Source organism: Orycteropus afer, unplaced genomic scaffold, assembly GCF_000298275.1.
Source record: "Orycteropus afer afer isolate SDZICR_OR568_19922 unplaced genomic scaffold, OryAfe1.0 scaffold00114, whole genome shotgun sequence".
Taxonomy (NCBI): Eukaryota; Metazoa; Chordata; class Mammalia; order Tubulidentata; family Orycteropodidae; genus Orycteropus; species Orycteropus afer.
Genome location: NW_006921701.1, coordinates 6,620,290 through 6,631,050, shown reverse-complemented (window position 1 = coordinate 6,631,050; position 10,761 = coordinate 6,620,290). Strand labels below are relative to the sequence as shown.

At 37.7% G+C, this 10,761-nt stretch overlaps 1 protein-coding gene across 1 annotated transcript in view; it reads right to left on the bottom strand.

Moving 5' to 3' along the window:
* Positions 1–2,439: 2,439 nt before the first annotated feature.
* The window catches only part of EAF2 (ELL associated factor 2), a 44,238-nt gene continuing 35,916 nt past the window's right edge, over positions 2,440–10,761 (bottom strand). Inside the window, exons 4-6 of the mRNA XM_042781397.1 lie at positions 8,784–8,929; positions 2,873–3,133; positions 2,440–2,486 (exon numbers count right to left, since the gene is read on the bottom strand). Coding sequence (XP_042637331.1) covers positions 2,440–2,486; positions 2,873–3,133; positions 8,784–8,929 — 454 coding nt within the window. The remainder of the gene's footprint in view (positions 2,487–2,872; positions 3,134–8,783; positions 8,930–10,761) is intronic.

Here is a 10,761-nt window from a genome sequence, read left to right as displayed (position 1 = left end):
TTGAACCGCCAGCCTTCTGGTTAGTAGTCAAGCACCTTAGGCACTACGCTACTAGAGCTCCCATGTGTTGAGTACTAGTATTCAATTATAAGCAAAACAAACAAGATTCCTGGCCTCTTGGAGTTTCTACTTAGAGAAAGAGAGCAAATCACACAAATAAATGTAAAATTATGACAACTGAAATAATGAAGAGATACCTGATGCTCTAAGAGTCTATTAAAAGGGAGATTTGACATTGTCAGGAGGGTTAAGAAGGCTTCCTTGAGAAAATAAACCTTAATTTGTCATCTGAAGGGGGAAGAGTTAACTACATGAACAACATGAAGAGCAAGAAGTGTTTCAGGCTGAAGGAATAGCGTAAGAGCTCTGAGGTAAGTGAATGTTGAGTATTGTTGTGGTTACCTAGTGCTGCTGACAAGAATATACCACAAATGGGATGACCTTAACAAACAGGAGTTTATTCTCTTAGAGTTCAGGAGGCTATAAGTCCAAGTTCAAAGTGCCAGGCTCTAGGGGCTGAGTGAAAGTCCCTTGACTTTGGGCTTCAGCTCTGCCTCCTGCTCCCAGCCCACTGAAGCTAGAGGCATCTCTTCACTAGGGCAGCTGCTGGCTGCTGAGGTTAACAAGCCCAAGGTTGACAAATAAAATGGCATAGTCCCAATGTTACCAAACCACATGGCAGGCCATTCATTCGAGTCCACTGAAAGTCACAAGGTTAGCAGAGCATGGCAGGCTGCTGAGCAACGACATGGCGACACGCAGGGTTCAAGCATGCCATAAGCTGGAGACCATTCCCAAAGCTGTTTCTTATATACAGGAAGCAGACCACATACCTAAAGAAGCTACTCAACTGCTCCAATAGATTCCACCATGGAGTTAATTACCAATCTTACCATGGGGAATAACTACCACCAGGTGCCCAGCCACTCAACCAGGCCCAGCCAAGTTGACACACAAATGTAACAACTACCACAAGTAAGTGGCCAAAAGAAGGCAAGTATTGTTAGAACAGAAGGAGCAAGACCTTTATGTTGAGGTGTTTTACCTCTATACTAAAAGTAATTAGAAGCTATTGGAAGGATTAAAGCAGGGGAGGTGAAAAATTATACGTGAATTATGAAAAGATCAATCTGGTTGCACTGTAGATAATAGATCAAAAATGGGCTCAATGGGTAAGAGGTGATCCAGTTAGGTCACCATTGGAGTAAAGCATGAAAATAGAGCAATTACAAAATGAACAAAGAGCATAAATAGAAACTTCACCAAAGGGGATATTTAAGCAGCAAAAAATACATGGAAAGATGCTCATGATAATTAACCATTAGAGAGCTATAAATTAAAACTACAATGTAGTAACAACCATCTCACCTTGGCTAAAACAGCATTTAAAAAAAAAAAAGAAACAACAAATGTTGGTGAGGATGGGAAGATTGGAACACTTATACACTACTGGTGAGACAGTAAAATGGTACAAGCTCTATGGGAAATGATATGGCACTTCTTCAAAAAACTAGAAACAGAACTACCTTATGATCCAGCAATCCCACTCCTAGGTATATATCCTAGAGACTTAATATACATAGAGCAAACCTATGTACACCTACGTTCATAGCAGGATTATTCACAATAACAAAAAAATGGAGATAACCTTCATGCCCATCACCAATGGGCAAAATGTGCTATATACATATGACAGAATACTATACAACCATAAAGAACAATAATGAGTTGAGAAACACATAACAACATGGATGGACCTGGAGGAATAATGCTGAGTGAAATAAGTTAAACACACAAGAATAAATATTGCATGATCCTCTTTTACAAGAAGAATATATATATATATTCTTTTATGTTGTTGTTAGGTGCTGTCAAGTTGACTCTGACTCATAGTGACCCTATGTACAACAGAATAAAACACTTCCTGGTATATCAGAGAGAGTTTCACTGCTATTCATAAGGTTTTCACTGGCCAATTCTTTGAGAAATGGATGGCCCCTTCCTTCTTCCCAGTCTGTCTTAGTCTGGAAGCGCCACTGAAACCTGTCCAACATGGGTGACCCTCCTGGTACTTGAAATACCAGTGGCACAGCCTCCAGCCCCAGAGCAACACACAAGCCAGCACAGTATGACAAACTGACAGACGAGTGGTGGATATTCTTCTATATATGTATATAAAAGAAAATATGGCAAGTTGAACTAGAGTGCTAGTGATGTAGATGTAGAGAAGTGGATGAAGGTGAGATATTTAGAAGGTAAAATCAGTAGACCTTTGTGAAGGATTGGCCACACTATCAAGAGGAAGAGAAAGTTAACCCCTGAATACTACTAAGCTTTTGGTTTGTATAATTATATGAAAGCTACATTTCACTAAGAAGAAACACTGTGAGTCAACATTATGAATTATTTTCACACAAAATGAATTTGATGTGCACTTTACTAATAGGTGATGTTAGATTTATGGATCTTGGGCTCAGGGGAGGGATCTAGAATAGAGACATAAATTTACAAGTTATTTGCACATAAATATTGATTGTAACAGAAACAGGAAGATTATCTAGGGAAAGAGTATAGAATTAAAAGGAAAAGGGGCCTCTGACCAAATCTTGAGGAATTTCAGTTCTAATGACTGAGTAGACTATAAACCTGCAAAGGAGAGAAAGAAGAGTATTTAGAGAGATAGAAGGAAAACCAAGAATGTGTTATATCACAGAGTCTAAAGAAAATGAATAATGTAACAAAATGGCAATGGTTAATAGTATCAAATGCATAAAACAGGAATCTTGCTCTTTACCCATATTTTAGATAATAATCAATATGGCTCTGTTGTAAATTCTTACTTTTCCAATTACTCATGTTTATATATACTTACTTAAAGTATTCATCATAAGGCCATTGTTGTCAGGAAATCTATTATGACTGGCATCTGTATCAGGAATCCTGCACTGTGACATCGAAGACATGGTATGCTGTCCTGAGTTATAATTCCCAGGATCAGAAGAAGAGGATCTGTACTCTTCATTTTCTGAGTCACTAGAACTATCTTCACTACTTGAAGATGATGAACTTTTGGAATCGGATGAACTATCACAACTACTCATCTGGTCCATTATATAAGCTTCTGCCTTCAGTTCTGAAAATAAAAACATGTAAAATAACATATAATAAAATTTAAATTATATTTGATAATTTAAATTAACTGTTGATAAGAAAAAATAGGGCTAAATATACATATATAGAGTTTTAAGCATTTTATTTAAAATTACCACTAACATTAAGTCATATTGCAATAATGGATTTATGAAAACTCAAAGAATTAAATGACACTGTTTGCAATGTAGTAAATTACCTGGTATGGCATTTCTAGCCATAAGTCTTGGTAAACTCCGTGGTGGAATTTGCTGTGAGCAACTGATGAGCTCCTGATTGTAAATGTTATCCACTGGGGGTATTTCTGTTGGGCGTGGCACAAAGCAATGTACTGGGAGGTTCACTCTCTCTCAGGTGCTTAGTATTCTGATGTTGTGATTGGCTAGTTTGGCCACTCTGTCAGGCTCAAAAAGAGGCCTCCTAGAAGCAGAAGTCTCTCTCTGACTACTGTAGGGTGAGAAGGACTTACTGCTGAGAAGGAACGCCCTCCTGAGAGACACGTGCTGCTTGGAAAGAGATGCAAGAGACACGCATTGCTGAGAGAGACTCCGAGGGACATGCACTGCTGGGAGATAGACTGTGAGAGACTGTTGGCTGAGAGACGGTGGGCTGGGAGAGAGACTGAGCATTTTTCCTGAACTTGAATTGTAGCCTGGTGCTTCCCAATAAACCCCATAATCTGTGAGTTCTGTGTGGCCACTGCAGTGAATTATCAAACCCACCAGTGAGTGCTGCGGGAGGAACGGTTGGTGTCAGGGTTGGTGAAAGGGCTGGAGGAGGCAGCATGTCTGGCCTCGCAGGAACAGGCCTTGGGCTACTACTGATGGTGATTCTGTCTGCCTCTTGTGAGGAGGTCAGGAGATGTGGCTTCCTTGCTGTTTTAGCACTGTTCGTAGACAATATCTAAACCTAAATATACATTTTTTTAATACTGTACTTAAATACATTATAATATGTAACCCAAATTATATATATATATATATATATATATATATTTTAGATTAAAGATCCCTCATATTCCCCTATGACCCAACTTCCCAAAGGTAATGTTTACTTCTTAGTCAAATTCTTACAAGTTTTTAAAAATCATTTGCAAACATGCAAATTGTTTTCGAAAGTGTTATACACACACACACACACTCACATCTGTATGTGTGTGTGTAAACTGCATGTAATACAATAACTAGTTTTTTTGCTATCTGTATATCCTTCTTTGTCACTACAAAGAGGTTTGTTTGTTTTTGTTTTTAATGGATGTGTAGTATCCTTCTTGATACTTGGAATTTTTCCGTTAGTTCCAAGAATGATGCAGGAAACATTTTTGTGTGATTAGTAACATAGATATGGCTATGCTGATATCTATCATCTATATATTTATACAAGCTTTGCTACAGGAGAAATTTCTAAGTCAAGAGATATGTGCATTTAAATGTTTTTGTTGTTGTTAGGTGTCATCAAGTCAAATTTTGACTTACAGTGACCCTACGTGATAGAGTAGAACTTTCCAATAGGGTTTTCTAGGCTGTAATCTTTATGGAAGGAGCCTTGATGGTACAGTGGTTAACTGCTTGGCTGCTAACCAAAAAAAGTTGGGTGGTTTGAACCCACCAGCTGCTCTGCAGGAGAAAGATGAGGCAGTCTGCTTCCTAAAGATTATAGCCTTCAAAATTCTATGAGGCAGTTCTACTCCGTCTTATAGGATCGTTCTAAGTCACAATCTCAGAAAACACTAGATGGCAACAGGTTTTACCTTCATGAAAGCAAATCACCAGGTCTTTTTCCTGTGCAGCTGCTGGGTGGATTTCAACCCCCAATCTTTCAGTTAGCAGCCTAGTGTTCAACTGTTAATCATCAGGGCTCCTTTTAGTTTAATAATTATTCCTAAATAAGGATAACGATAATGATAACAAACCCTTATATAGTATCCATGTGTTAATCACTGTTTTGAGTGCTTTACATATAAAAGATTTCTCAATTTATATTTCCTCTGACCATGCATGAGAACACTTGTTTCCTTTATAGCCTCATCAACACTGGAAATTGACACATTTTTTTTTAGCTACTGTCAACCCCAAAAGTGAAAAAATATCTCTTAATCTTAAAACGTTCATTTTACAGGGGTCAGTGAATAGAGGTATATGCTAGATCAAGGATAGACTCAGCTGAGGCTAATCTTGCAGACACCAGTATACAAAATACCTGCAGTCCTTACAGAAACAACAGATGACAGACACAGAGTAATCCCTCACAGACATCCCAACACTATGGGAGAGAGATCTAATAGATCTGCTACCTCAGGACCACAGTACTGGGGTACACCAGACTCAACTGGCACAAGTAAATACATAAAAGTGTTGCTCCACAGCCTACATTGGTGAGTAGCAACTGGGTCTTAAAAGCTTTCAAGCAGCCATCTAAGATGCAGCTAATGGTCTCCTAGTGTCAGAAGTGAAAAAGAACGCAAAAAAAAAAAAAAAAAAAACCACCAAGGGCATTTAGAAGCAATCAGCCCAAGGACACGATGGCCCTCAAGACCAGAAGAACTGGATGGTGCCCGGCTACCAAGAAAGGATCATATCTGGAGATCCTGGATAGAGTGGGAGGGAAAATGTGGAATAAAATCCAAAAACTCAATAATGACCAGAATTACTGGTAAGATGAAATCTGGTGAGACTCCCAATACTATGGCCCTGAAATACATTCAGTGCCTGGAATAAAACTCACCCCCAGGGGTGGGCTCTTAGCCCAATAGTTAACAAGATGTACATGCAGACCACTCAACCCAGGATGCCACACCGACACACTCAATGGTAATACATCCCTTAGAGCAATAGACCATGGGACACCAGAGGACCAACATTCAAACTGAGGAAATGCAGGTCAAACAGGAGTGCATAATTATGAGGGCACAGGGGGAGGGTTGAAGGGTAGGGAGGGAAGGAGACTGGATTAGGATTGGACATGGTGAATGGGGAATGAAACTAAATGTAAGTGTGATGTGGAATGTAAAACAAGCTCTTAAAATAAAAATAATAATTAAAAAAAAATAAAGATAAATAAAATGTTCATTTTAAAAGCATCAGCGTGTCTGATTGTTTTTTCATATATTTATTGGCCATTGTGTATCTTACATTGTGAGACAGACCTAAGTCTACAGAGAAATTTTGCATGTGATAAAAATGGCCTTTCACATCGGTAGAAGAAATTAAGGCTTATTCAGTACATAGATATTGATACATAATCTATTTATCAGTGCCTATTAATCAATACCTATGCCTTAGTCACTACACCACCAGAGCTCTCACTTACTGATACCACCGGGGAAAGAGGAAATTTGAATTCATATCTTATTTCTTAAACTAAAATTCCAGATATCTCAAAGACATAAACGTAAAAATTATACCACAAAAATACTAGAAGACCTATACAACTGCCAGCACGTAGTCACAAATTTGAAAACCATCATAGTAGTAGATAGTGGCACAGCAGGGTCAAGGAAATACTATTTTAAAGAACACAATCTAAGGAACATGCTATACAAACATTTCAAGGTAAATGGAGTTCCATTCTTATACAAAGGTAGATCAACAAGAAAACTTTATGTTTGGATCATGTTAAGTTATCCTCTGCAGATCTCTTTCCTTGATTTATGCTTCAATGCAATGTTTTTATTAAGGTCTCTGCTAAAAAGCTGCCACATGGAGGAACTTCTACCTATATGGTATAATTGTTGACAACACTGTAAAGTTCAGTGCTCATTAGTACAGGGTTCCATATAATTTCTTTTAGAATTCAGTGATTCTTTGGAATCTGTCTCTTAGATAATACAAAATATGTTATTTGTGTCTTCATTTTGCCTTGGTGGCTAGGAAGCTCAGAGCTAAATTTAATGTTCTAATAATCAGAAAATTTGCTTCCATTTCCCCTTCAACATTTGATTTTCTGTTTCTGTATTTCATTGTACACACACACACACGTACAAATATATATATATATATATTTTTTTTTTTTTCTTTTTATAAGAGCTCTGGTGGGGTAGTGCATAAGGCATTTGATTGCTATCCAGAAGGCTGGCGATTCAAACCCACCAGCCACTCCTTGGAAAGAAGACTGGGCAATCTACTTCCATAGAAATGCCACCTTGGAAACACAAGGAGGGATTGCTCTGAGTTGGAACTGACTTGACAGCAGTGAGTGAGTTAGTTATACATAAATATATATATATATATATATATATATATATACACATACATATACATACACACACACATACATAATGACATCACATTGCAAATCTATTTTGGAAGCAAACATGATATAAAATAACATTCAAGATCCCTTATAGCAACAAGGGTTACGAGCTTATGTCTCCCTTAATGATTGTAAAGAGACCACTCATACGGTCGGGAACCAACACTATACTGGGCCTAAAAGGGGGCAAGTGTGCTGCAAGAGTACGTGTAAATTATGAAAGCAAAATGTAGAACAAATATACTTTGGTGACCAGGGTCTCACTGCTGCTATAACTCCTATAACACCAATACCCAAACCAACTAGGAAAAAAAAAATGGAGATTTACATTTTCTTTCCTTCAAAAAGACTGTATCTCCCTAGAAATGCTTTCCCTAGAATTGAGCAGCAATTCAGAAGAACTGGTCTGCTGCTGGTTCTGTTTACTCTCTTCTTACTCCCCTATTGGTTTAGTGACATCTCACACATCTACAGTTTCGCTCTACATAAAGAACTTGGACAGGAAGATGCTGTGAAGAAGTAAGTAAGAATCACAACTGCCAAAAAGAAAAAAGTCCAGTTATACACATTTAAACAGTTATTGTTATTCCTTGAATAATGAAAAAATGGTATGAATTCTCTCATATGGATATAGTCTGAAACTTAACACCCAAAATTATGAGATATATTCTCCCCTCAAAAAATATATATAGTAACAAAGAATATCATGCTCTCAAAAACAGTTAATACAGGCAGTCCCTGGGTTACAAATATGTGACTTACATACAACCTGTAGTTATGAACCAACTCTCCTAAAGCCTATTATATTAAAAATTTGAGGTAAACACAACGGTTTGTAATAACAAACAGGCCCTACTTTGTGACATGTATCAAAACATCATTATTACCATTACAGATGTTTTAGTGTATCTGAAAGTGTTTCTTTAATGTTTTTTTATGCATAGAAAGGTACACTATATACTGAGACAAACTTCTGGCTAACTTATGTTAGATACAAACCATATCTAACTGTTCCAATTTATGTACAAATTTGACTTCAAGACAGACTTAGGAACAGAACTTGTTCCTAATCTGGGGACTGCTTGTAGTTAGTTACATTCCTAATTAAAATGAAAATTTTCATTTACTATTTGTTAATAATATTTTATGTTGTTGTTGTTGTTATGTGCGTTGAGTCAGACCTGACTCACAGCAATCCCTACTTGAGTTTCTGAGGCAGTATCACTATGGAAGCAGATTGCCCAACCTTCCTTCTGAGTAGTGGCTGGTGGGTTTGAACCACCAGCCTTCTGGTTAGCAGTCAAGTGCCATAGGCACTATGCTACCAGAGTTCCCAATAATATTTTATAAAAGGTTATTATTTATATACATTTATCTTTTACCTCTTTCAATATCATCCATTGGAGATGCCGGGGACATTTTGTCTTTGGGTGGAGAATGTTTTATGAGATTGGGAGTCCTAGATGAATTCCGCATTTGTTGCTGCTGTTGCTCTATACGAGACTGAATTTTACTACTTCCTTCAAATCTGTAATTAAGGATATCAAAGATCAAACCAGGCATGATAGCAATGTATCATCAATTTAATCTTACATAATTACTAAAGGTGATTACGTATTCTTTTCTCTAGAAATATTTAAAATGATGTTAAAGAATTAAAACATTAATTTAATTCATTATTTGACAAATATTTATTGAGCCACATGCTATATGTACAACATACACATAGGGTCCATCTATGGATATAAATATGAATAAAAACAAGATGAATTCAACTGAAGAGATAAGACATACACAAATGACTACAATAAAAGGCACCCCAGTGGTGCAGTGGCTAAAGTGCTCACTTGCTAATCAAAAGGTCAGCCGTTTGAACCCACCAGCTGCTCTGTGGGTGAAAGATGCAGCAGTCTGCTTCTATAAAGATTTATAGCCTTGGAGATCTTAAGGAGCTCTGGTGGGGCAGTGGTTAAGAGCTCGGTCACTAACCAAATGGTCCCTATGGGACAGTTATCAGGGTTGCTTAGTCAGAATCTACTCAACAGTAACAGGTAGTTTCTGTCAGTTCTTCCTTCACATAGTATTTAGAACCTCACTTTTATCTTCATTTCCTCTCTCAAAAAATTATAATTTACTCCATTTTTCTCTTTCCAACTTTGTTTCATTGTTTTCAGTTTCTCTGCTAGGTTAATGATTCAAAACAAAGCTGTAAATATGCTTTACACTGGTTAAAAACTTAAACATGATAATATTTCTTGATAGTTGCTATCATGTTAATTCCAACTCAAGGTGAACCCATGTGTGCAGAGTAGAACTGCTCCACAAAGCTTTCAAGGTTGTGACCTTTCAGAAAAAGATCCCTAGGTTGGTCTTCCATGATGTCTCTGGGTGGATATGAATCACCAATCCTTTGGCAGGTAGTAGCCTCAAACTACCTTTACAATCTTATCCCTAACTCACTATCAATATCAATATCAATCCATATCACCTCCTACTACTCAGTACTATACACAGATATAGAGATAAATCTCTACCATGTGCAAACTGGTTTTATTCATTGGACCTGAGTACGTCAGATATATTCCCATTTTCAATCTTGCCAATATGTTCATATCCTTTCTGATTAAATCAGTATTTTCCAAACATTCCTACCAGCAAGAATCACCTGGAGTGGAGAGGGTATATTAAAAAACCACATTTCCTCAGGTTCCTTCCCTCATCTGAGGTTAGATTAGGGAACTCATATTTTTAACAAGCACCCAAAGTAATTCTTATGAGAAGATATGTTTGACTAAACAAACAAACAAACATACAAACAGAGATTTGAATCTTAACTTCCTCTGAAGATACATCAATAAGGTCTCCCTGAATCCTCCATCAAATGCAACCTCTCGCTCCCCTTTATATCCAGAACAAATTTTTGTCTATACTGTTTGTAGTCTTTGGAGCATGTGTCCTTACATGACATGATTATTAATATCCCACTTATTTCCAAAAAAAGATTTGAGATGACTATATTTTCTTATTGGGCTTTTCAGTGGTATGTTGCTGTTGTTGTTATGTGCGGTAGAGTTGGACCCGATTCACAGCAACCCCACCTTGGGTTTCCAAGGGAGTATCATTACGGAAGTAGATTGCCCCATCTTCCTTCCGAGCAGTGGCTGGTGGGTTTGAACTGCCAGCCTTCTGGTTAGCAGTCAAGTGCCTTAGACTATGCTACCAGAGCTCCCTTCAGTGGTATGTTGTTGTTGTTGTTGTTGTTATATGCCGTCGAGTCGGCCCCGACTCATAGCGACCCCTCCTTGGGTTTCCAAGGCAGTATCACTATGGAAGTAGGATTGCCCAACCTTCCTTCCAAGG